At 42.0% G+C, this 27,948-nt stretch overlaps 1 protein-coding gene across 1 annotated transcript in view; it reads right to left on the reverse strand.

Moving 5' to 3' along the window:
* Positions 1 to 21,688, reverse strand: part of LOC137376464 (creatine kinase M-type-like) — a 36,792-nt gene extending 15,104 nt beyond the window's left edge. Inside the window, exons 1-5 of the mRNA XM_068045082.1 lie at positions 21,673 to 21,688; positions 21,024 to 21,070; positions 15,652 to 15,844; positions 12,311 to 12,465; positions 10,056 to 10,188 (exon numbers count right to left, since the gene is read on the reverse strand). Of these exons, the coding sequence (XP_067901183.1) occupies positions 10,056 to 10,188; positions 12,311 to 12,465; positions 15,652 to 15,844; positions 21,024 to 21,070; positions 21,673 to 21,688 (544 nt within the window). The remainder of the gene's footprint in view (positions 1 to 10,055; positions 10,189 to 12,310; positions 12,466 to 15,651; positions 15,845 to 21,023; positions 21,071 to 21,672) is intronic.
* Between the last annotated feature and the right edge of the window lie 6,260 nt (positions 21,689 to 27,948).

The following is a 27,948-nucleotide window of genomic DNA, read 5'->3' on the forward strand; positions in this document are numbered from 1 at the left end:
AAGGTTATTTTACAAGATTAAGTAGCCCTTTCTCGTTACATAATATTAGATCTAAAATAGTTTTGAATCAGTTGGGGGTAAGCCTGCTATGAGAGAAGCCACCAGCTCATCCTTTTTCCACCCTGAGAATCCAGTGTGATAGTTGAAACCCCCGATGCAGTGATTCTGCTGGATAGCCTGCCAGACTAATCCTCGACATCGCCTGAACAGAACTGCTCCAAAAAGATCCCAGTGACAGCAGTCTACACGTATTTGAACACCAGAAAAAAGGGCCAATTGGGAAAATTCCAATGTTGTCCTTTTTCATTCAAGAATTGCATTTGGGCAAAGTATTATTTGTGTCTTTTATGTAAAGTGATCTCTGCAGAGAGAAAACGTCTTTATTTTATTGTGTATCTGCCCCCGTGCCTGTGTTGAGTTAATTTAGAAGAGAACTTTCATATTTGGACCTGTGTGTTAATAAGTTTTGCATCTTTATTGAATAAGTCTTGTTTTATAATAAATTAATAATTTTGTTATTTATTAAAGAAACCTGGTTGGTGAATTTTATTCTGAAACTAAAATAAAATATATAATTGGCTGTATCGGTAACGTGGTCAAACATTTAAATGTATGTTGTGACCCATGGAGAAGTGGAATTAGAGAACGACAGTGCACTCCTCCAACCTTGGTCGTAACACAGTCCTATGTTCATTGGTTGCAGCATGAAAAATCAAAGTGAGCATCGCTGTTGGCTCTATTCCATTCAATGCCTGCTCTGCAGTAAGACTGGTGTCAACTTAGTGGCAACAGCAAACAAGACTGTGCTGTAGGAAAAAGTGCTCGCTGCTGCTATGCATCTGTCAGCATATGTGTTGTGCACTGCAGGGAAATTGGCAAGTTTCCAGGTTGTTCCCTTCATAACAAGCACATTTTCAGAGGTCTGCACTGAGTGCTGCTGGAGGGCACAGGGTGTGAAGAAGGGAGTTTGGTAAGTGAGGGGATTTTAAGGATTAATCTTTCTAAAGTCTAGTTTTTGTTTTTACATTTTGCAATTAACTGAAATTACTGTTTAAGTTAAAAGGCAAGTTAAGTTTTTTACAGTTTTAAACGGGTATACAAGCTCTCTGAGAATGGCTATAGCTAGTTAATTAGATAGCTAGCTTAAACTGGTTTCTGAGCTCTAGCAAAGCTGACACATCATTGTTTTCAGAAAGTATAAATTCAGTCAGTGCTGTTTCTCTGCACTAAGTGCTGCTGGACAGCACAGAATGTGAAGAGGGAGTTTGGTAAGTGAGGGAGTTCGGTAAGGAGGGGAACTGTAAATTAATTAAGAAAAGATAAATTTAATTAAAGTAACACAATAAAGATGGCCAGACAGGTGATGTGTCGTGGCTGCAGTATGTGGGAGCTCCTGGATGCCACAGCAATCTGTGGCAACCACATCTGTAGTAAGTGTCTATGGCTTGAGGAGCTTCGGCTCAAAGTCATTGAGCTGGAGGCCGAGCTGCAGACATTGCGATGCATCAGGGAGGAGGAAAGTTACCTGGACACTTTGTTCCAGAAGGCAGTCATACCCCTTAGGATAGGGTCATCGGTTTTGGTCAGTGGTCAGGGACAGGAGGGTGTGACTGCAAGTCAGGCAAGTAAGAGAATCAAGAAGGTGGGAGTGGAGGAGCCTCAGCCCTTGCAATTGAGCAACACGTTCGAGGCTCTTGCAACTTGTATGGACAAGAGCGAGGGCTGTAGTGTGGATGAACAAACTGACCATGGCACCATGGTACAGGAAACCACGGGGGGAGCAAAAAAGAAAGTAGCGGTAATGAGGGGGATTGACATTGTTCTCTGTAGCAAACAATGAGAGTCCAGAAGGCTATGCTGCCTGCCTGGTGCCAGAATTTGGGGCATCTGCTCGGGGCTGGAAAGGAACTTACAGTAGGAGGGGGAAGATCCAGTCGTTGTGGTCCAATGACATAGGCAGGACAAGAAAAGAGATCCTGCATAGTCAGTATGAGGAGCTAGGCACCAAATTAAGAAGCAGAACTTCAAAGGTAATAATCACTGGATTATTACCTGAGCCACATGCAAATTGGAGTAAGGCAAATAAGATTAGAGAAATGAATGCATGGTTCAAAGACTGGTGTGGTAGAAGTGGGTTCCAGTTCGTGGGGCACTGGTACCAGTACTGAGGAAAGTGAAGGCTGTACCTTTGGGAAGGTCTATGCCTGAATCATGCTGGGACCCATGTTCTAATGAGTTGCATAACTAAGGAAGTAGAGAGGGTTTTAAACTAAATAGTAGGGGCAGGATCAAATTTGGGAAGATCTGGTAAATCAAAGAGTAGAGACCAGGCAAGAAAGGTATTAATATGGGAAAAGATAAACAGACTGTGACAGGAAGGGACCAGGCTAGAGGTTACAAAAATAATAAAGGGATAAAACTAAAGGCACTGTATCTGAGTGTACGTAGCATTCAAAATAGATAAACTGATAGTGCAAATAGAAATAAATAAGTACGATCTGATAGCCATTACAGAGATATGACTGCAGGATGGCATAGATTGGGACCTGAAAGTTGAAGGGTGCATGACATTTAGGAAGGACAGGAAGCTAGGAAAAGGTGGAGGGGTGGCTCTGTTAATTAATGAGGGCATTAGCACAATAGAAAGGGATGACCTAAGTTCAGGAAACCAGGATGTTTAAGCGGTTTGAGTCGAGCAGAGAAATGATAAAGGCAAGAAGTCACTTGTGGGAGAGGTGTACAGGCCCCCTAATAGTAACCACATGGTACAACAGGATATAAAGGAAGAAATAATGGGTACTTGTCAGAAAGGTACAGCAATAATCATGGGAGATTTTAATCTAGGTATAGATTGGAAAATTCGGACGGGCAAAGGTAGCCTAGAAGAGAGTTCATAGTATGTTTTCGGGATAGTTTCTGAGAACAGCACATTCTGGAGCCAACCAGAGAGCAGGCTACACTAGACCTCGTATTGTGCAATGAGATAGGATTAATTAATGACCTCATAGTGAAGGCACCCCTGGGCAGCAGCGATCATAGTATAATTGAAATTTACTTTCAGTTTGAGGGAGAAAAGTGGGTCTAAGACTAGTATTTTAAAGTTAAATACAGGCAATTATGAGAGCATGAAAGCAGAGCTAGCAAAAGTGAACTGGCAAAGTAGGTTAAAGGATAGGTCAACAGAAATGCAGTGGCAGACATTTAAGGGGATATTTCAGAATACACAGAATAGATTCATTCCAACAAGAAAGAAAAATTCCAAAGGGAGGACCCACCATCCATGGTTAACTAAAAAGGTTAAAGATAGCATCAGACTTAAAGAAAAAGCATATAATTGCACAAAGATGAGTGGCAGCTCAGAAGATTGGACAGAATATAAAAAACAGCAAAGAAAGAATAAAAGATTAACAAGGAGGGAAAAGTTAGAGTACGAGAAAAAGCTGGCTAGAAATATAAAAACAGATAGTAAGAGTTTCTGTAGATATTTTAAAAAGAAAGGAGTTAACAAAGTGAGCGTTGGTCCTATAGCAAGTGAGTCTGGGAAATTAATAAGGGAAAATATGGAGATGGCAGATGAATTGAACAGGTATTTTGCATCAGTCTTCACCACAGAAGATACAAGTAACATCTCAGAAATAGCTGTAAATCAGGAAATGAAAGGGAGGGAGGAACTCAAGAAAGTACAATCACCAGGGAAGTGGTACTGAGCAAATTGTTGGAGCTGTGGGCGAACAAGACCCTGGGTCCTGATGGACTTCATCCTAGGGTCTTAAAAGAAGTGGCTAGTGACATAGTTGATACGTTGGTTTTGATTTCCCAAAATTCCCTAGATTTAGGGAAGGTTCCATTAGATTGGAAAATAGCCAATGTAACTCCTTTATTCAAAAAGGGAGGGAGACAGAAAGCAGGAAACCACAGGCCAGTTAGCTTAACATCTGTCATAGGGAAAATGTTAGAAGCTATTATTAAAGACGTTATAGCAGTGCACTTAGAAAAATTCAAGGTAATCAGGCAGAGTCAACATGGTTTTGTGAAAGGGAAATCATGTTTAACCAATTTATTGGAGTTCTTTGAAGAAGTAACCTGTGCTGTGGATAAAGGGGAACTGGTGGATGTAGTGTACTTGGATTTCCAGAAGGTATTTGATAAGGTGTCACATCAAAAGTTATTGCAAAAAATAAAAGCTCATGGTGTAGTTGGTAACATATTGGCATGGATAGAAGATTGGCTAGCTAACAGGAAACAGAGTAGGCATAAATGGATCATTTTCTGGTTGGCAAGATGTAACAAGTGGTGTGCCACAGGGATCAGTGCTGGGGCTTCAACTTTTTACAATTAATATAGATGACTTGGATGAAGGGATTGAAGGTATGGTTGCTAAATTTGCTGTTGACACAAAGATAGGTAGGAAAGTAACTTGTGAAGAGGACATAAGGAAGCTACAAAGGGATATAGATAGGTTAAGTGAGTGGGCAAAGACCTGGTAAATGGTGTATAATGTGGGAAAATGTGAACTTGTTCTTTTTGGCAGAAAGAATAAAAAGAAGAATATTACCTAAATGGTGAGAGATTGCAGAGCTCTGAGATGTAGAGGGATCTGGGTGTCCTAGTGCATGAATCGCAAAAGGTTAGTATGTAGGTATAGCAAGTAATTAGGAAAGCTAATAGAATGTTATCATTTATTGCGAGGAGAATTGAATACAAAATAGGGAGGTCAGTTATACAGGACATTGGTGAGACCACATCTGGAGTACCGTGTACAGTACTGGTCTCCTTATTTAAGGAAGGATGTAAATGCATTGAAAGCAGTTCAGAGATGGTTTACTTGACTACTAACTGGAATGGGCAGGTTGTCTTATAAGGAAAGGTTGGACAGATTAGACTTGTATCCGCTAGATTTTAGAAGAGTAAGAGGCGACTTCATTGAAACATATAAGACACTAGGGGTCTTGACAGGGTGGATGTAGAAAGGATGTTTCCTCTTGTGGGAGAATCTAGAACTCGGGATCACTGTTTAAAAATAAGTGGTCACCCATTTAAGACAGAGATGAGAAGTTATTTCTGTCAGCGTTGTGAGTCTTTGGAACTCTCTTCCTCAAAAGGCAGTGGAAGCAGAGTCTTTGAATATTTTTAAGGCAGAGGTAGATAGATTCTTGATAAACAAAGGGATGAAAGGTTATTGAGGGTAGGCAGGAATGTGAAGTTGAGGTTACAATCAATCAGCCATGATCTTATCAAATGGCAGAGTAGGGTTGAAGGACCGAGTGGCCTACTCCTGCTTCTAATTCGTATGTTCGCATGCAAGTCTCCTAAAGCAAGCCACAAAGAAACCACAGGAGCTGGGACAAAAATATCAGGAGTGATGTGGAAAACAAACCTGTTCAGTTATAACACAGAAATATTTTTTGTCAAAGGTTAAAATTAAGAATAAAAATAGGGAAAATAATAAAAATATGTAACTATAAAAGATAGTATTTTGGGCAAGCATCTACTGAAATAAGAAATTGTTAATTGACAGTTTCTTAGCTGGTTAGCAGTAGGCAAAATAATGGCTTTTAGTTTAACTTGACAAAAGGCAGAAGTTGTGACATTAAGGCAGGTTGCACTGCAAGACAGCAGGGCAGAAGACAAAAGTTAGTTCAGAGCAACAGCTGACATTATTGAATGGCAATAATAGCAAACATCTAGATCATAATTGAGAATAGGAGATAGCAGGCTTATTGATAGATTTGACCAATGGTCCCATTCTTCAAATACTATAATACAGGCATCCATCCATTACTATTTACTCTGGCTTCCAATAAAAATACTGGGTCTGATTTGATATTCGGTTGTAAAAGATGTTCTGTACGATGGGTGTGTCTGGACAGTTTGAGCAGAAAGCATATTTGAAGTGAGTCAGTAACGGTGAACGGTGAGGTAAGAACAGAATGAAAACCATGCATCTAAAATGATAATTTGGATAGAGTGGCAAATTTGGGGGCTGAAATGGTCTATCTACATAAAATCTTAGTAAGGCCGCAGTTGGTGTATAGTATACTGTTTTGGGTTCCACTCTATAGGAAGCACTTTGAGGTAATAGAGAGGGTACAGCACTGAGTGACTAGATTGCTGCCAGGTATGAGAAACTACAAATACAAAGACAGACTTGTAAAATTGGGAATGTTATTGTTAGAAAAGGAGAGATTAAGAAATGTTTAAAATTATTAGGGGATGGGACAGAATATACAGACATTTTTAAGTGGTTGAGGGATTTACATGAGAGGAACCTAGATATAAGATAAAATGTGACAGATTTAGGACAAAGAGCAATAGAAATATTTCTACACAAAGGGTTGTGAGGCTGTGGAATGCACTTTTGGGATTACTGATTGAAGCAGAGATCATATCAATATTTAGGAATATGTTAGATAGATTGAAGAAGAGGAATAAGTGGATATGGGAGCAGAGTGGACACTTGGGATTAGGATGACTGCTTGTGAGAAGGATGAACACCAAGCTGGACTGGTCAAGCAAACGGACTGATTCTGTGTTGTCATTTCAATGTATGCAAGTCTGTTTATGGACAGAATGTGAGGAAGGGAAGGGCTGAGAGAAGATGTTTCATGCTCTAAGGTGGATAGGCAGAAGAAGATTAATAAAAAAAACTTGCATTCATATAGTATCTTATCTTATCCTCAGATGTCCCAAAGCACTTCACAGCTAATGGACTGGATTTTATGCTCCGTCAGAAGGTGGGTTTATTGGCGGGGGGTTGCTGGAGATTTGGTGCAGGGTTATCCACCACGGAACCCGATGTTGTATTGCCGGTTTTGATTTTTGTGGAGGCAGCGAAGTTCCATGGCGGCACCTCCACCGCGACACGACAGGATCATAATTTAAATCTGTTACATACCATTTTATATGAATTTGTATCTAATTCACTGCGATCTTGCCAGGCATTTGCAATCTTATGCATGATGTGTGGCACTCATGTGCCTTCACTTTCCCATCTTTGAAAAGCTGGCGCCACTGGGTCGAGAGTCATCAATGCCTGCAAAGGTTAGGTAAGTTATCCGTTATTATCTTGCGGATTTTTTTTTTCACATCAGACATTGCCACTGAGCTCAGTCTGCAGATGTGAGGGAAGGAGGGGCCTCTGCAAGTGGATACTGTTGAGGAGGGAAGGTGGAACTCTGTAAGGCAACATCAAGGGATTTATTTTATTTTTATTTATTTAGAGATACAGCACTGAAACAGGCCCTTTGGCCCACCGAGCCTGTGCCGACCAACAACCACACATTTATACTAATCCTACATATTCCCTACCTCATCCCCACCATTCTCCTACCACCTACCTACACTAGGGGCAATTTACAATGGCCAATTTACCTATCAACCTGCAAGTCTTTGGCTGTGGGAGGAACCCGGAGCACCCGGCGGAAACCCACACGGTCACAGGGAGAACTTGCAAACTCCGCACAGGCAGTACCCAGAACTGAACCCAGGTCGCTGGAGCTGTCCGGCTGCGGTGCTAACCACTGCGCCACTCTTAACCATTAACAGTGTCGCCAATGCCATCCCGCAACGTGATTGGGGGGGACGGCTGTCGTCATTATGCTAAATGGCCGCCCACTGCGTAACTGTGGCAGCGCGGCTGCTAACTTCACAGGTGGGACCACTGCCATTTTGTGCACCCGCAGCTGATAATAAAATCCATCCCAATGAGTTTGTTTTGATGTGTAGTTACTGTTGCTTTGTACATAAATATGGCAGCCAAATTGTGTGTGGCAAGTTGCCACAAACATCTGGTCACATTGGTTGAGGGAGGAATGTTGACTTGGATAGAGAGAGAATTCCTTATTTTTCAAACTGAACCATGAAATATTTTACATCCAATTGGGCAGACAGACTTTATTTGACTATAGGATACTTCATAACAAGGGCAGAAAATTAACACAGGGACTAATTCTTATCAATAAGATCTTCACTTGTAGTGAAATCGAACTTGTAAAGATGGAGTTTCAAACAAAACAAATCAAAAAATAGGGATGAAAACAGTCATTTAAAAATATATATTGAATGGCTTCTAACACCAGTCATGTACATTTAAGTGGATTTCCCCTACTACATATCTGATAAATAATATTCATTAGGTGAATTATGTCAGATGAAGCTGACAAATCATGGGATCCATGTTTTATGATTTATGGTCAATGGTGGGTTGAATTAATAATTCATAAACAATGACATTTCCAGCACAACACAATGGCAACCCAATGAAATCTTCTCAACAACGCAATAGCTGATAAATTTAGAGAGAGTGTAATCTTCAGACATAAGTTCTTATTCGAAAATCATCTTGTTTAAAAGCTCCACACTTTGTACTATTGCTAGGGCTGCTATTCTATTGTAATGTTATAATGTGGGCATTTTCTGATTTTAAATGTTCAATAATCAAATTCTTGCTTCCAATAGCCTACTGTTATCTAAAACTGTAAGATTACATGGAGTCATGGGCAGACAAATGTTTAAACATCATCGGCATTCCAACTAGTCTTTGATGGCAGGTGATAACAATAGCACAAAAATCTGGTGTTATTTTCAGAAGCTACTGCTGATGGATCATCAATAGAATGCTTGTCCTTTCAGTTGTGATGACATGTGAAACAGCTGTAGTGTTTTCCCACTAGAATACCACTAGATGGTGCTATAATTCAATACACTCAATAATTTAGGGATTGCTAAAGATAGGGAGAAACAACACATATTTATATAGCACTTTTAGCACAATAAAATGACCCAAACTGCTTCACAGGAGCATTATAAAACAAAATATGACACCGAGCCACATGAGAGGATATTAGGTTTTAGGGAGTGTCTTAAAGGAGGAAAGCGAGGTAGAGAGGTGTAAGGAGGAAATTCAAGAGCTTAGGACCTAGGCAATTGAAGGCATGGCACCAATGGTACAGCGATTAAAATCGGGGATACTCAAGAGGCAGAATTAGATCAATGCAGATATCTAGGAGGATTGTGGGGCTAATGGAGATTTACAGAGATAGACAGAAGCAAGGCCAAGAAGGGATGCGAAAACAGGATGAGAATTTTAAAATAGAGATGATGTTTAACCGGAAGACAATACTGGTCAGCGAGCCCAGGGTGACAGGGACTTGGTGTGAGTTAAGACATGGGCAGCAGAGTTTTGGATGACCTCAAGTTTATGGAGGGTAGAATGTGGGAGACCTGTGTTGGAATAGTCAAGATTAAAGGTAACAAAATGAAGGTTATGGAGATGGAAATATGTGGTTTTAGTGATGATGTGACTATGTGGTCGAAAACTGATCTCGGGGTCAAATATGACACCAAGGTTGTTAACAGACTGGTTTAGTCTCAGACTTTTGGCAGGGAGAGGGATGGAGTCGGTAGCTAGGGACCAGAATTTGGTGCGGGGACCAAAACAATGGCTTCAGTCTTCCCAATATTTAATTGGAGGAAATTTCTGCTCATCCAATACGGAATGTCAGACAAGCAGTCTGATAATTTAGCAACAGTTTAAGGGTTGAGAGAGGTGGTGCTGAGGTAGGGCTGGGTGTCATCAGCATACATGTGAAAATTTACGCTGTACTGTCAGATGATGTTGCCGAGAGGCAGCATCTAGATGAGTATTAGGATGGGGCCAAGGATAGATCCTTGGGGGACACCTGAGGTAACGGTGGCGGGGGAGCAGGAAGAGAAGCCATTGCAAGTGATACGCTGTCTACGATTAGATAGATAAGAATGAAACCAGGTGAGAGCATTCCCACTCAGCTGGATGACAATGCAGAGGCATTGGAGGAGGATGGTGTGATCAACCGTGTGAAAGGCTGCCGACAGGGCGAGAAGGATGAGGAGGGATAATTTACCTTTGTTATAATCACTTAGGATATCATTTGTGACTTTGATAAGAGCCATTTCGGTACTGTGGCATGGGCGGAAACCTGATTGGATAAATTCAAACATGGATAATTCTGGAGTTGAATGTTAAGTTTTATGTTATGTCCTGCTTCTGCAGTGTTGAATAAACAAAAATAAATCACCCTCTATTGCAAGTTTTTCCAGTGCATGTCTCTCTCCACGACTGCAGTGTGGCGGGAAACAAAAATCATCCACATTGCGTCCTGTGCTCACTTGACAGGTCAACACATACTGTTCATCGAGATCTGCTCCACCCTACAGGAGAAAGAGTAATAAATAATTACAATTCTTTTATTAATGAATCATTTCATTGTGCTTAACTAATGGACACTGGCAACATAGTATGTGTCAATAGATATAAGGATTTTAATCCGTAGATTCAGTACAATGTTCATGGAACTACTGTCATAGTACTCTATCATCTATATTCCATGGTTAGATAATACTACAAATTTGACCTGAGGTCATTTTGGTTTTGCATTAATACAAGATGTGTAGTACAATGTGGTGTGAAGTCATTTAGAGAAGCAATGAGATTCCTCCAGGAAGTATTTGGGAACTTCTTCAAATACACTGACTGCAGTATAACTGCAAACAGTGAAGCAAAGTTAGAAACTGGACTTCTTGAGAAATTTAAAATTTCATTTTTAACCATTTAAATGTGAGCACAAGCTGTTGAATTCACCAACAGAGAACAGAACATGGAATCAGAAGTATAGGTCTGTTGGCCTTGAGTCACTCTAGACATATACTACATCTTAAATTGTGCATGCAGTATAGCAGCACCATCAGTAAAATGGAACTTCTAGCAGCATTAGAAATCATCAATAAAAATCCATGTAAAAATAGTCTATACTTATAGCACAAATGGTAACAAATACCTCTAAATACAACACAAGGATGCTAAAGTGTGAAAGACAGAGAAAGGATTAGATAAGCAATAATGTATCATTAAGTACAAGAGCGAAGGTTGAATGGTTAAGGAATAGTTTTTGAAAATGTCATTGGAAAAATATCCACTCTATATTTAATTGTTTTTTTAAAATGGGAACAAAGACGAATATTGATGTTTTCAACAGTGACTCACATTTGTATTGCTCATTTAACGTAGCAAAATGTCTCAAGACACTTCACCACTGGGGGTCAGAAGAGGAAGACAAGGGGAGTTGACAGAGGCACCATTAAAGAGGTATTTTTAAGGATGCTTTTGAAGGTAAGGAGAGATGTAGCAGAATGAGGGGTGTCGGGAGGTGAATCTGGAGTGTGGGAGAAAGATGACTGAAGGCTTTGTCACTGATAGTGGACTGATGGAAGGGGGAAATGTGCAGTTGGTCAGAGTTGGAAGAGCAGAAGATGAGGGCAGGGATGTGAGGCTGGAGGAGGGTTGCAAAGGTATGGAAGGTGTTGAAAATGAGAATTTTGAAATCGATGTATAGCAGGGTGATGGAGCAGCCAGAATTTTCCTGTCCACCTTCATAATTTTGTAAGACTTGAGATCAGAAGAATTTGTTTCAACACAGAGAGTAAATATGTGGAGCAGACTTCCAGCGAATGCAGTTAAAATTGTGTTTATTAACTTCTTCAAAAAACATAATAGGTGTCTGATTGGATTAAAGGCTGTAGGGAATAATATATATTTAGTTTTTTTATTTAGAGATACAGCACTGAAACAGGCCCTTCGGCCCACCAAGTCTGTGCCGACCATCAACCACCCATTTATACTAATCCTACACTAATTCCATATTCCTACCACATCCCCACCTGTCCCTATCACCTACCTATACTACGGGCAATTTATAATGGCCAATTTACCTATCAACCTGCAAGTCTTTAGCATGTGGGAGGAAACTGGAGCACCCAGAGGAAACCCACGCAGACACAGGGAGAACTTGCAAACTCCACACAGGCAGTACCCAGACTTGAACCCGGGTCGCTGGAGCTGTGAGGCTGCGGTGCTAACCACTGTGCCGCTCATATAGCCTGTCATGATCAAGTACACCATGTAATGATGGTCCCTGTGCCACTTGAGGCTGGCAGGGCATGGGGGGGGGGTGGGTGGAGGGGGCAGTGGTTATGTGGTGGGGTGGGGAGTGACGAGTAGCAGATGATCTGCAGACAGTGGTTGGCTGAAGTTGAATTTTGGAGATGTGAGTTGGATACTAATTGTTAAGCTTTGCTTTATTACTTTTGAGATTCCGAAGTACTTCTGTGTAACTGTACCCAAGATTAAGAAGTGAGTTAGAGACATTGATAAGAAAGATATGCGTTGTCTGTGGAACAAGCCTGCTGGGTGGGCTGAATGGCCTTTTCTTGTTCTATGTATAATTCTCTTCTAATGTAAAGTGTAGAAATGTCAAAGTGAATTTTATAAAGCTACCTTTAGGTTTTCTGGATTCATGTTACTCCTGTGCATTCCACTTTGCTGGTAACCATGGTGATAAAGTTCGATAAGAGGATCAAAGAACTCCATAAAGACACTGTATGATTCTGCATCTCCAGCCACACAACCCACAGTTCTGGTGCAAGAATGTTCTATATGGACAAGCAAACAAATGAAGTAATTGGTGTCAATTAAATCTTTAATTCCATAACAATGTTATAAATAAGAAATATTGTTATGCTCTTTCTAAAATGAAAAGGTTAATGTTTTCAGATTTTGAGAGGAGTACTGGAAGAGAAAGGATATTGCTCAGGTACCAGCTTTGACTCAGTAGTAGCACTCTTGTCACAGTCAGAAGTTTATGGGCTCAAGCCCTACTCCAGGACTTCAGTGCAGTACCAGTAGAGGTGCCAGGTTTTGAATGAGATGTTAAAGCGAGGCCCCACCTTCCCTTTTAGATGGATGTAAAAGATTCCATTGGTACTATTCAAAGAAGAGTAGGGGAGTTCTCCTGGTGTCCTGGCTAATAATTTATCAGCCAACCAAGATCGCTAAATGGCCATTAGTTGGTCATTTATCTCATTGCTGTTTGTGGGACCTGGCTGTGCAAAAATTGTATTCTGTGTTTCCCTACATAACAACAGTGATAACACTTAAAAAAGTACTTAATTGGGTGTATCATTCTTTGGGATGTTCGAAGGCGATGAGAGGTGCCATGTAAATAGTAGTTCTTTCTTTTAGGGCAGGGACCCAACATACAATCCCCGCATCAGCATGTCGAGAAATTGATTAGCCAGTCAGGAAAGAAGTAATTTTCACCATCTCTGTTTAAAACTTAGTAAATCGAGAAAAATATTTCAACTGCCATGTTAAGATACTATGATAACAATTCATGTTAGTTTTCAGCTATGCACTTCTCTTATTTTAATTAGCATTAATAACGCAATTAATTGTTCCAAATCTCTTCTGAATGCTGAAGCAATGCGATGAGCTGGTCTAGCTGAGCAAAACAAAACTTGAACAGATATTATGGTTACATATCAGGGGACAAGTTTGACAAGTTACTCAAAATACAACGTTACATCTGTATTCATTAATGCATGCACACCGCTGTTGGTGCTTCATTACTGGTCAAATTTACATCTCATGTCAGCAAGGTTCCCAAACCTCCAACCCACCCCTTTCTGTGGATGTCTACCGGAATGCGCAACTGGTCTCCTGAACGCTGCTGCTAATAACTCAAGAGAAACAGTCCTTGTATGCGCAGTTCAGGCGTTAACAGTACTGCGACTATCATGGCTTGCAGCCAAACCCCATTGTCGGATCTCCCCGTTCTTAGGAACACATCACTTCCTTACGAGTTGCGAGGATGACAGCATCGGGGCCAACGAAACTTGCCTGGAAACTCCTTGAGTTCAGAAAGAACAGCTGGGTGAGGGAGAGTGAGAACAACACAAACTAGGGAGGAGAGGAAGGGAGAAACACAAAGTGGGGTGGGAGGGAGAGAGAGAAACACCAACTGTAGGGAGGCAGAGTGTGGTCAGTCTGTAATGTGCGCTGTTGCATATTGTGTTTAATTATGGGAATTAAGGCAGCTTTGGCATTTCCTGAGGACTAAGCTTCAACTCTCTGAAGCTGGGCTTCAGTGGTGGCTGTGTGGGAGTCAGAGAATTGAATTAGGTTTTATTTATTATTTTTATAACTTGCTGTACATTGTTAAAAAAGGTGATAAAATTGTATGAAAACTTTAGTTATAAGTGACTTTTTTCAATGATATTTTGGTTGAATCAACGTTATTTGCCTGGTGTTTCTCATTGTGGTCAAACTGTTGTCAGGAAAACCCTATATGCCAAATGGGAAATATTAATTTCATTGATTGGAAACTTACATTAGACTTTTAATGGGAAAAACTCTACAGTAACTTTCAAAAAACTAGCAGCCAAGATGGCCACTGCCATTTACATCTGAAATACAAGGAGATTGAACTGGAGACAAAAAGTCTAACAAGAAGCCCAGCGAGGACAGTGGTTTGCTCTAAGTGATTGAATTACCTAAAATGGCCTCATTAGCACAACAGTCAAGTCTATCCTCACACATTGACTTTGAAAGAGCCAACCCCCTCCAAATATGAATGGGCATCCTGGGCATGTAGAACCTTGAATTTCATTGGAAGATTCCAGAAAAACCTCATTAGAAACAAAGGGGATTGAGCGAACCATGTGACCACCTGTTCCTCTCTGAATAAACTAGAAATTTTGTTACATAGAAAGAAGACAAGCAGTAACAAGAGTGTGCAGCAGCAGAAAACTGTGTGCTTCCCTTTCTCCCCAGAAAACATCAAGTTTGAAAGCCGTCTGCAACTGGGGGGTCCTCCAAGCCTACAGACCACTACAGCCAGCAACCAGGGGAAGAGAGCCAACTACAGATTCTGCCTTCAGGAAAAACCTGAGCAAAGCAAGCCAGCCAAACACTTTGATCAACCAAGAACGTAAGGAATACAGCTTCAGCTGAGGACCACTGGATCATTCACTTTACAGACTGCACTTAAGTTCCATTTATTCTGAACTTTAATCTAACCGCCAAATCTATTTTCCCTCCTGTAATCTATTTGTGTGTGTGTGTGATTCTCGTGTGAATGTGTGCATGAATGTGTAGAGTATTTTTAAATTGGGTTAGAGTGTTAAGTATAACAAACTTACCTCTTTCTTATTTAAACTCAAGAAAACCTGTCCGATTGCTTCTTTCACAATCATAGTAAAGGAAAAAGGTAAAACGCTCACAGAGATGGTAAGCACGACCACTGTTTAAAAGGAATAAACCCTGTTGTAGTCAAATAAGAGGAAGGGGCAAAAGGGGATCCTGAGACCCCCCTCCTCACCTGGCTGTAACACTGTAGAAACATTACAGATGTTTTTGTTTAAACAATACTCATCCTTAAATCTTTCTATTCTTGTGTGTTCTTTCTTTGATTTATAAATTGTTATTCATCTCACTATAAAACAAAAAAGTCAAGTGTTTTATTCAAGGCTTGGTGATAGAGAGACACTCAACTTGGGTAAATGGAACAACATTTGCAAACAGTGGACAAATGTAATCAAACATCATGTAATTAAGCATCACTTGAGCGGTGCTACATGAGCAAATCTCCAGGAATAAGTCAAACCAGAAATGTCAGTATTAATGAAGGGTGAATGACCCATATTTAATACAGTACTTTATTGCAGTATTGCAACAGATGAGACATTTACAAATGATTCATTTTATGATGCTGTAACATGTGACAACGTTAGTTTTATTAAATGAAAGCTCAAGTAACTTTTTATGAAAATGTCACTCACCAGAATTGTCTACACCAGGTTGGATGACATCATCCAGTGTGAAGCCACTTTGGGTTGCTCTGTCCCTCAGCCTCTTGTACATTTGAATTGTAAGAATATTTGCCATATAGGTCTGATTTTTGCTCAAGTTTGGAAATTCTTCTTCAGCTGACAATTTTTTAAGATTAATTGCAGGATCATGTGGAATTAATCTCTAAAATTATAAGCAACAATGTCAGCATCAATTTGATGGATTTAACGAACAGTTCTTTTATATGGAAGGTGATGCTATGAAATGGGGAACATGAAGATGAAAATTCAGTCTGAGCAATATCTAACATTACTGAACTGCTCATTTGTTCATTATTTGCTTTGTGATAAGTTCTAAACTACTTAAATAACCTAAACTGTAGGATATAAATCAAAAGTAAGTAGGTGAGGAATGCAATATGGTGCATACTGAATATCATGCAACATGTATTTAATGGCATGTGTTTGTGAGAAAAGTAGATTCTTGATTGTGTTGAAGTTTTAATAACATGGCAATAACAGCACAATGTGGTTAAAGCCCATTGTTACAGGAAATATTTCCCAAATAAAAGCCATCAGCACAGAGACCAGGCAGATTGGCTACAGTGGGCTTCACAAAGTGCAAGCTGTTAGGGAAAGAAAATTGAAATATCTAAGTGGTTAGCTGTTTGAACAGCAGGAGCTATCGCATTCAATCACAGAAAACTTTGCCATTATCAAAAATTGGCGAATAATTCAATATTGGTAAGAGAGACGCAGCCTTCTGTGTGGATTGCTGTCAATCTATTCTAATTATGAGTGATGCAATTGTCTGTTGCCCTTTGTTTCTGTACAATTCCGAAAGGTTGACCTTGTATTTCAGTACAAAGCCTGCTTTGCCAGAGAGGACCAGTTTCAGCTTTTGATCAGCAGCAGAAGAGTTCACTGTTTTGTTTGTACCATCCCAGCAGCCACCCTAGGGCAGATTGAAGCTACAGCAAAACTCTTGTTTTAAAGTGTATATTTAGAAAAAAGGGAATAGTGTCTTTATTATATTAGGCATCAAAGAGAATAACAAAGTGTTTTATTCTGTATACGGTTCATTTACCTATGTGAAAGAAAATAATGTTTGGTTTAGAGCCTGAGTTTCAGTATGATGGAGTATATATTCTGCCTGCCCTTTGAAGCGTCACTCAGTGGGCTGTGATACACTCCAGAAGCCATTATACAGAGTAAGGGTTCTCTGATACAGTATCTGGGCCTCACTATTGAGCAGGAAAAGGTACGTTCTGGAAGACAAGGGATGTAGGGTGGAATCTTATCAGCCCCACAGAGGCGGTATTAGAGGCTGGGCCTGAGAAAAATTTGAAAATAGCACGTTGGGTTGGCTGCCCAATACATTCCTGCCTCCGGGCCTTCCTTGCTGGAGGTAGGGTCAACGTGGCAGCAGCTACCTGCCTGGCAGCAGCAGGTAGACAATTATATCAGTTAAGGGACCAACTGGGGGCAAGTTCCTGACACTGCTGGGGTCTTTCTGATGTCAGTCGGGCCCCCAATTGAGGCCAGAGCCTGGCAGGTTCCTGGAGGCAGCCTCTCGGGAGCAGGCCTGGGGGTGCGGGGTGGGTGGGTGAGGTGCCATTGATGCCACCTCTCAATCTTCTATCATAAAGCTGCTGGGATGAGAAGGCCTCAGCCATGATCACAAGCAGTCCTGTGGGGGAGGGGGGGGGGGGGCTCCCCCTCCACAATGATGCCTGACAGCTGTGACCATTCTTTAATTTTACATTTTCTGAAGGCTTCAGAAAGCGTATCCATGTTGAGGTGCCCTCATGGTCAACTACCTGCCTCAGCAGTGCCCATAGTGGGCCTGTTGTCCAGTGCTTCAGCCTCTATCATTGGACCTTCTGCCTCAGAACCCACCCATCGCCCTTAATTGAATGGCAAACATAGAGGCACTGCTTAATTGTGACACCAGTCGACACCAGTGGTGTCAGGACCTGCTTTTGAACATAAGAACTTAGGAAATAGGAGTAGGAGTAGGCCATTTGGCCTCTCAAGGCTGCCCTGCCATTCAATAAGATCATGGCTGATCTGCCCCAGACCTCAACCCCTCTTTCGTGCCAGCTCCTCATAGCCCTCAAATCCCTGATATTTCAAAAATCTATCTACCTCCTTTTTAAATACTTTCAGTGATCTAGCCTCCACAACTCTCTGGAGTAGAGAATTCCAGAACATTCTCTACCCTCTGAGAGAAGAAATTCCTTCGAATCTCAGTTTTAAATGAATGTCCCCTTATTCTGTAACTATGTCCCCTAGTTCGAGATTCCCCCACTACTTTTTGGAGTCTCTCTCCATTTAGATAATAGTCTGTCTTTTGATTCATCCTACCAAAGTACATGATCTCACACTTTCCTACATTAAACTCCATCTTCTCAACATCTCCCCTGTCAAGCCCCCTCAGAATCTTGTACATTTCAATAAGATCACCCGTCATTCTTCTAAACTCTAATGAATAAAGGCCTAACCTGTTTAGCCGTTCTTGATGTCAACTCCTTCATCCCAGGAATCAGCCCAGTGAATCTCTTTTGAACTGCCTCCAGTGCCAGTATATCCTTTTTTAAATACGGGGACCAAAACTGTACACAGTACTCCAGGTGTGGCCTCACCAAAACCCTGTACAGGTGTAACAAGACCTCCCTATTTTTAAACTCCAACCCCCTAGCAATAAAGGCCAAAATTCCATTTGCCTTCTTAATTACTTGCTGCACCTGCATGCTAACCTTTCGTGTTTCATGCACAAGAACACCCAGATCCCTCTGTGCTGCAATTTTTGGAGTTTCTCTCCATTTAAATAATAGTCTGTCTTTTGATTCATCCTACCAAAGTGCATGATCTCACACTTTCCTACATTAAACTCCATCTGCCATGTTTTTGCCCACTCACTCACCCTATCTATATCCCCTTGCAGATTCCTTATGTCCTCATCACAACATGCCCTCCCATCTATTTTTGTATCGTCAGCAATATTACACTCTTCAGTTTTATATTTTCAAAAATTTCAAAGCCAGTAAGATTCTACCCATAGATGCCACCTAGGGATTGGCTGATGATATTGAACACAAGAAAATATCTAATGTAAAATCCCAAAACTATGAAAATGACAACAAAACATTTCACTATTAGGAGAGGAATTAGTCAAGATGTTGGGCTGTATTTTAAAAGCCTGCCGCTTTTATTTTGCTGGCCTGCATGCACGGGGCCCACGTCGCGAATCCGCGCGCAATCATAAATGCGGCGGCTCATTAACATGTCCAGGGCTGCCGCCTCCCCCCCGCCCCCCTGATGACGTGGAGGGGGCAGGTGTCCAGTGCCACTGCACAGACGTGGCGCTATTTTTAAAGAGCTTAGAGCTCGAAATGAAACAATATATTTTTAAAGGGCCAGTTAGTGTACATTGTAAAAAGGTAATTTAAAAGTATTCCCATGCCCTCTCCCACCACCATCCCCTCCCAATGGCATAATACTTCATTTCAGCCCTTTCACCGCTTCCCCGCACCCCCCCCACCCCCCCCCCCCGGAATACCTACCATCATTAAATGAAACTCCCCCCACATCCCCCCCAAAGTTCAGACCCTTTGTCCTTTACCTCTTCCCATCACCCCCCCAACCAATCCGAAGGGTTTGACTCTGTTACCCCCTCCCGCGCTGAAAAAAGATCCTCATAGAAATCATTGAATTATAGAAAGTTTAAGGCACAGAAAGAGGCCACTTGGCCCATCATGTCTGTGCCAGCCAAAAAACGATCCACCTAATCTAATCTCACCTTCCAGTATTTGGTCGTAGCCCTGCAGCTTACAGCACTTGAGGTGCATATTAGGACTCCTTTTGAATGAGTTGAGGGTTTCTGCCTCAACTACCCTTACAGGCAGTGAGTTCCAGACCATCACCACCCTCTGAGTGAAAAAGTTTTTCCTCACCTCCCCTCTAATTTTTCTACCACTCACTTTAAATCTATGCCCCCTCATCACTGACCTCTCTGCTAAGGTGAATAGACCCTTCACCTCCACTCTATCCAAGCCCCTCAAAATTTTGTACATTCAATCAGATCTCCCCTCAGCCTTCTCTGTTCCAAGGAGAACAATCCCAGCCTTTCCAATCTTTCCTCATAGCTGCATTTTTCCAGTCCTGGCAACATCCTCGTAAATCTCCTCTGTACCCTCTCTAGTGTAATTACACCCTTTCTGTAATGAGGAGACAAGCACTGCACACAGTGCTCAAGTTGTGGCCTAACCAATGAGTTATACAGTTGCAGCATAACCTCCCTGCTCTTGTATTCTATATCACGGCTGATAAAGGAAAGGATTCCATGTGCCTTCTTAACCACCTTATCGACCTGTCCTACCTTCAGTGATCTGTGGACATTCATTCCAAGATCCCTTACTTCCTCTACACATGTATTCCTTTGCCTGTTTGACTTCCCCAAATGCATCAACTCACACTTCTCCAATTTGAATTCCATTTGCCACTTTTCTGCCCATTTGACCAGATCATCAATATCTTCCTGCAGCCGACAGCTATCCTCCTCGCTATCTACCAAATGGCCAATCTTTGTGTTGTCTGCAAACTTCTTGATCATGCCCCCTACATTTACCTCCTCCCCCCTCCCGAACGGGGAATCGAAGGTGCGGCATTGCCGGCTGCCCAAATGAAGATTGATGTGGCGATTAAGGAGGTGACGGGACTTTCATTAAATCAGGTATGTAAATTAATTTACATATGTAAATCGTGGTCCTGTCACCGGGTGGTGGGGCGGTTGCTACGAGGCCTTACTGCCGCCGCCGAGATCGGTACGAGGCCTGCCAGCGTCAGGGTCGGTGGCAGACCACCGCCATTCCTATCATCATTGCTCTCCCGCCACTGTTCCCGGTGTTGGAGTGGCTTTAAAATCCAGCCCGTTGTAAATAAAAATTATATATGATTGTAATTAATATTAAAATTATTTTATCTTGTTTCGAGCTTTCTTTCATTTAAACACTGAGTCTTGATGGCATCAGGAAACTGCTGGGAGAGATGACTGGCCCATTGTAAGAGGTCTCACGTCCCCACTAACTATCCTATCTGAGGCTTAGCATGGGATGCTCCCCTGAAGTCACAAAGCTATCTTACTGCAGGCAACATACCCTCCTGTGCTCAAACTGTAAAGATTTAAAATACATGGTGAAATATTTAAAATTAAATCAACTAATCATGCAATTCTTTCCGGTGGCAAATGCATATACGTTTCTGCTGCGAATTTATGGAACACTCCTTTCTTGTTACCCTTTCTTGCTTACAATGTAAGTACAGAGGGTTGACTTTGTTTATTCTGCTTCCAGAATACAAACCTCCACAATGTGCTTGTACTTGAGACTAAGTGGCATTTCCAGCGGGGCTGTTAGAAATAACAAATAAACGACATATAACTAGTGAGGAAATATCCAAAAATGAAAATCAATAAAACAATCAACACTTTTAACAATGCAAAAACATAAAAAGGTAATAGCAACAAGGATTATAACAAAAATTGGAAGATGCCTGGACCTGTTGTAGATGGTTTCATAGTTTCATGACTAGAGTTAGCTAACTCGATGGGGTTTGTGATTCCGCTGGCAGCTCTTCAACCTTTGAGTCGGAAAGCTCCAGTCTCAACTCCAGGATTTGGCCACGAAAAGAGCATTCGTGCCTATCAGGTTGTCAAGCAGTTTGCGAATCCTTCCAAAATTCCACACTATTCTCCAAGGGAAAGTGTGTGAAGATGCGACAAACAGGCAACTCCACTATCATTTTATCACAACATTACCAGCATAGGAGAAGGTGAGTTATTTTTCCATCCAGCAATTCCTTTGTCCCTATGAGTGAGCAGCCAATGGTTACTTTTGCACCATCAAACTATTTTGACTGCTTTCTTTTCTAGGGATTTTCACATGTTGACTTGATCTCACAGTCCAATAATTTGCTTTCGTAACGATCGCAATTAAATAAAGTAGTACTTACGTTTTAGTTTCCACATGCTGCAGCGATTGGCGACACAGTGAGGCTGTAAAGCTGCGATAGTCAAACTGACTGGAGTCCCCAGTCACTATATTGACATCTGCAGTTGTGGGAGTCAGCTCGCATTGATTTCACTTCAAATGTGACCTTGATGGTGACACTGGCACACACGGCAGCTGGCATTTTCCTCTTTGACCTGCAGCGTCCAGCTGGCACCGGGGAGACGGCGGCGAAGAGCGAGGCCCCTTTCCGCAGGAAACTTCCCAAATTGGGAATCCAGCAACAGCCGGAAAGTTTACATCGAAATGTGATTTCAGTTCATGTTTTGTTTTCAGGCAGGGGACAAGGTGAGGAGGAAGGGAGTCCGTTAGCAACTAATGTGATCAGTGGACCCATTGGTCCATTCGAGGTCTGCTAGAGTCGCTGGCCGACAACTCCCACCCCCAGTTAAATAGGGGTCATAGCACCCAGATAGGTAGGAACTATGAGATATCCTCCCCTACCCCGGTTAAATAGCAATTATAAGACAACCCACCCTGATAGCTAGTGACAATGAGATATTCCCCCACCCTGGTTAAATAGTGATCATAAGCACCCGCCCACTCCAGTTAGTGACTGAGATATTCCCCACCCCAGTTAACAAGGTGCATAAGACCTTCCCAGTTGTGATGGGAAGGTGCCTGCAGGATGGCATGGGTACAGTCAGTGATGCCCTTGGAGAAGTTGGCAATCTGGCCCTTGCTGTCTGTTCATGAGGAATGTGATGGAAATGTTTGCAGGCATCAGTCACCTCCTAAATGCAAATATGGACTTCAGACTGTCCGACTTTACAGATAGCTCCTGTGGCAACCTGAAAGGAGCCAGAGGCAAAGAGGCTGAGTGCTGCAGTGACCTTGACTGCAGCAGGGCAATAAAATGCCAGCTGTGGCGGTTCCTGCAGGTCTTGCTGCAGGAGGTGACACAACTCTTGTCACAGCGTCCCGAGAGAAATGAAGCCTCCTTATATACTAAAATAAAAGCAAAATACTGCAGATGCTGGAAATCTGAAATAAAACCAAAAAAGTGCTGGAAATACTCAGCAGGTCTGGCAGCATCTGTGGAGAGAGAAGCAGACTTAACATTTCAGGTCAGTGACCTTTCATCAGAACTCCTTATACACTGTTCTATAGACAACTACAGGTAGATTGCCCTGGCCTCTAAACACTCCAATCACACCACCTTTTATTTGGTGTCTCTCCAGCTGCAGTTGCTTGCTGTGTCTTGCTGTTGTTCCTCCTCATCCTCAACCCCTCCTGTAAGAGTGGAATTCTCAGAAGGTCCCATGTGAAGAATAAAAGTGTGATGCCCAAGCATTTTAAGAGTTCAGAATATTCTCCAGAAGATACAAAGCCTTTGAAATTGAATAAGAAGCAAAGGAAAAACACTTGCCTAATGCAAGTAAAATATCTCCCAAAACATTCTCTAATTTTGCCTGAGAGCAGCTGAGGATCATAAGAACTAGGAGCAGGAGGAGGCCGTCCGGCCCCTCGAGCCTGCTCCTCCATTCAATAAGATCATGGGTGATCTTTTCGTGGACTCAGATCCACTTACCCGCACTTCCATATCCTTTCATATTGTCATGCAGGCCCCACCTGCCAAGCATGAGGCCTGTTAATTTCTCCATGTGGACATTAAATCTAAAACTGTTGTTGAAGTGAAGAAAGGACTTGCTTTTAAAAAATTGACAGATCTTGGCTGGAAGGATATTTGAACATTAACAGACAGTGTTTGGAAGAACAAAGCAGCCATTCCCTGACACATTCAACCCAAAATGGACCTTTGAAGGTGGGGGAGCTCACATTCCAGGTTGACTGCTAAGATGGCCGAATACACAAATGGACATGGTCAAACCAGCTAGTCAAAAACCTGAGTTTTTGGAATTTGTACAAACAGTTTGGGCAGAAAGCAGAATGCTCCTGGACTGAGAAGATCTCTCCTGGCTGGCTCGCCACAGCCTCTCCTGTCTGCCTGCTCCCATCTCTTTCTCACAACCCTCTGAATCCACTGAAGACACATGAACCGCAAGAGAGAAAAGTCTCCTACAGCAAACAAGATTTAAGAAGGATAATGGGCTCCAATGAAAAGCAAGATCTACCTACAATCAATGACTCGACAGTGAGTTCGAAGAACCATAACAAAAACTCTTCAGATATTGCCTCAAACTTTTCCACGTTATTTTTCTTCTGCTCTTTTCTGTGTCTATTTGCATGTGTGTATCGCGTATGCATGCTAGCATGGACACATCATGTATCTGTAGGCATCAACCGAATTAGAGTTTAAGTTTAAATATAATAAATTTCAACTTTTCTTCTTTAAACCTAAGAAAGCCTGTTTGTGCTGGTTTGTTTATAATTGGAAAGCGATGAACTAGCATTCACCAAGGGGGAGCTAAAAACACAGTGTGTTTAAAAATAAAACCCTGTTACAATAAGACCAGGTGAAGGCTGAAAGGGAACCCGAGACCTCTTTCTCACCTGGTCGTAACAATATATTGCCTTGAATGGCTGTACCGTCACTATATTGTGGGTAAGACTGGCAGTAGTAATGTGGACAGAGATGAGTTCATATTTATATATATTAATGGGGCTCCCACCTATTTCTGGCAAGATCTCTGGTTGCCTTAGGTCAAGGTCCCTGTGAAAATCAGAACAGATGGGAATACAGTAATAGTTGGCATGTCTGTTTCATGTGCTATTTTAATACATTGACTACCCTATTTAAAAGCACAAACAGTGAGAGGGCCATAAAAAAAATTCCTCCAAGCTGTCAAAAATAGTCTACGTTCCTGAGATAATTGATTCAGTAGTTTACAGTTGTCACAAAATGGATATTTTATATTGATGGAATCTCCAACTGATGGAAAAATTTCACCAATGTGCGTAGAGTATTGGGATTGATAGACACATACATAATTTAATTTTCTCAACAGCCACCACCACCTCACCCCTCTCCCCAACCCCCTTCCTACCACTGTCTGGACATTAGACACCTGACCAGATTTGACACCCACCCAGATTCGCAGCTTTAACATGGAAGTGGGATAGGAAATTCCACCAGTGTGGCAGTGGCCATGGCTACCATGGTCAAGACTTCAGGCAGCTGTCCAAAAACAACAGTCAAAAGCTTCCAGCACCAAATCCTAGTCTGAAGTCCATTATAAAAATGGGACTTAGCTTTAGGTCCTGTGTATTTGCTGTCTGTCCTCGCTGAGCTATTGAGTTAAGAAGGGCTGGTAGAGGGCCAAAGACCCACTTTTTCTAGGTGCCCCTCAACATAGGTCGAAAGCTGTGAATGAGATTATTGGAACTGACACAATTATGTTAAAGTTTTAATGCAAGTTGCAAAAGGCAGCAGGCTTTTAATCTTCTGATTTCCTGGGAATACAGCCCAAATTTACCCAGTCTGTCATCCTGGCTCAGTCCCTTCATCCCAGGTGTTATCCTAGTGAATCTGCTGGACGTATAGTGATGTCCCTGCTTGCATGCTCAGAGCAGTACAGAGCAGCCAGCATTTCTTTTCTGTTTTAGGCTAAATTTTCTGATTGTTCATAGTTTTTGGGCAGAAAATTTAGTATGACGTCATTTGCCCAGTCGAAAAATGTCATTTCACATTTGCAGATGTACAGTATTTTAAGCATTTTTACAAATATCACATGATAAAAAAATTTGGCACAATTTTTGACTTTGTGTTTTGGCAAGGAGCCAAACATCAGAAAAAGCATTGTTTTATGCTGGCTAATTTACTTGGTATGATCACCATCAGGAATTTAATTCTGATTACACTGCCTGAGTTTTTGTATTGTTTACAAAGTATTGCTGCCCTGTCCTTTTTGAATCAATGACAATTGTTTTTACATTTTCAAGTGCAAGTCAGAAACCTAGACTCATCTGTTATATTTTAAGGTCCTTTCTGTCCTATAAGCTCTAGATATTTTGACTTCAGTATTTTCACTACTTTCCTCAGTGAGTCTTAGCTCCTTATGTCATTGCGGGTATCTTTACTAGCTCTGATAATTCACTAATTATTGATAGTGTATCCAGGATAATGAACCAAAGACTCCTCTTCAGTTTTATTTAGCCATTAGATGTATCCTATGCTTCCACAGGATTCTCCTGATCTTCAAAAGCAGGAGAGTAACCCTAACAACAAAGCTTGCTATAGGCTTTAACTACCAAACAAATTTATTGAACAATAGTTGAGCAAATTAATAAATAATAGTAATATAGTACAATACATACATTTACAGTTGACATTAAGATTATGCTTGCTCCTGAAACAGAAAAATTAATCCGATGATGAACTATCATTTTCTAACTACAGAACTAAGTAGTCTGACAGATCTCTTCCAAAGCCCTAGGCTTACGTTGATTTGAACATTTCAAACTGCTTAAGTACCTTTGAAACAGTTGCCTGGGATTTGTGGATTTGAATAACTGTTAACTAAAACGATTGGTCCTCAGCATTCGTATTGATTTCGCTTTGGTACATGATTCTAAAAGCAGCTGGTTTTTAATTCTTTATATATTGTAATTGAATTAACAATCCACATCCAAGTTAAACTTGGATGAAAATGCTTCATTTTTTCACATAATCCTCCACTATAGAATATAGAACACAAAGCTTACTTTAGCTTTTCATTTACAAAGGGTTTGGCTCCACCTCAAGGTAAGTGTCGAAAAAATACTTACATTTTTGGTGACAGCCTCCAGTGATCCTTTTAAGGGCCACTGTTTAGACCATTTGTGGACAAGGTAATGGTGAGCAGAGCAGACCCACCAGTATCCTGCAGACAAATTTTGTGAATGGGTCCTGAAACGGGTATAGGACTTTCATATTCATATTGAAATGAGAGCTACACGTTTCAGGTGGCTGCTGGGGCCGACTGAAAAAAAAAAGGTCCTGTTGAATTTAGCAATGGCCTCAGGATGGCCACAATTCAGATGCAAATCTTCTCAATGCTTATTTTGTCACTGTTTTTCCCATTTTATCTCCATATAACATGTGCAATGATGTTGAATTTCTATGCCTATGTGTATTAGGTAGTAACTGTCAAATCACATTAAGGGCTAAAAATTATCTCTCGCCTTTTTTTGAGCACGGGGGTGGGGCAGGCGGTGGTGTATGATTCCAATCTGCCGTGCCTATTCCCATTGAGCACGTAAAGGCTGCCTCCTCATTTCCATGATTGTAGCTTTGATACGAACAGGACCTGCACTGCTGGCTGTAGGAGTGCTCAGCAGGGAGCTGAGCAGAGTGCGCTGACAGCACATGGTGCAATCAGCCTGCTCCACTTAAAGGCAGCTTGTCCCTCTTAAAGGGGAGCTGCACTCAGTGAAAGGGAACTGCTGCAGGCTGCCTGTCCTGACACTGGCTGCAAGTTGGAGCTGTTCAAATGGAGCACCAGGGAAGAGAGACAGTGTCTAAGTTCATGGATATGGCACTGGAGGCCTTGGTAGTGAAGGTGGACAGGAGAAGAGAGGTCATATTTCCACAGGGAGCCAGGAGGACCACAAGGCAAACCCTCAGAAGGGAATGCTAGCAGGTGGCTAGGGAAATCAATGCAAGGAGTCTAGTCCTGAGAACCTGGCAGCAATGCCGCATGGAATTCAATGACCTCACTTGGGTGGTCAAGGTTAGTGAATGCATCTTCAAAGGACATCTCCTACTCACTGTATCACAACCTCTTAATTTGCTCAATGCACACACCTCCATCACTCACCCCTCAGCAAGCCCTAGCAGTCAGGACTCAGGTCTAACTTCCAGATACTCCACTTCACCTTCACACACCTTCCAACGATGCCAGCCTCAGTGAGACACTTCTCACTGTCTCCACATACCTCCAGCACATCACCCAAACACATGGGGCTGGATTTTCATTGTGGAAGCACGAAACAGGACCAAGCAGCTGGGTTTTGTGTAGGAGGCAGGGCTCCCAGCGCCGGGCTGAAATGGCGGGGAGAACTCTGCCTTAACCTCGGACCCAGGCCCAGTGCTGGAACCCCTGAGCAGAGGTAGTTGAGGTGGGATCACTGGGGCCAGTCTGGAAGGCCCCAGCAAGCGGGTGATCGTGCAGTCCAGGGGGTTCCCGGGGGGTGAAGTAGTTCCCGGTGGGGGTCCTCCATGGGCCACAAATTGCCCACAGAGGAGGGACACCTCACCCCCACAATCCAGCCTGCAGGGAGACTGCCTCATTTTACAAGGCATCCTCTACGTATGGCGGAAGCCCCCCTCACCACTGTT

This window comes from Heterodontus francisci, chromosome 13 (genome assembly GCF_036365525.1).
Source record: "Heterodontus francisci isolate sHetFra1 chromosome 13, sHetFra1.hap1, whole genome shotgun sequence".
In the NCBI taxonomy this organism is placed as follows: domain Eukaryota; kingdom Metazoa; phylum Chordata; class Chondrichthyes; order Heterodontiformes; family Heterodontidae; genus Heterodontus; species Heterodontus francisci.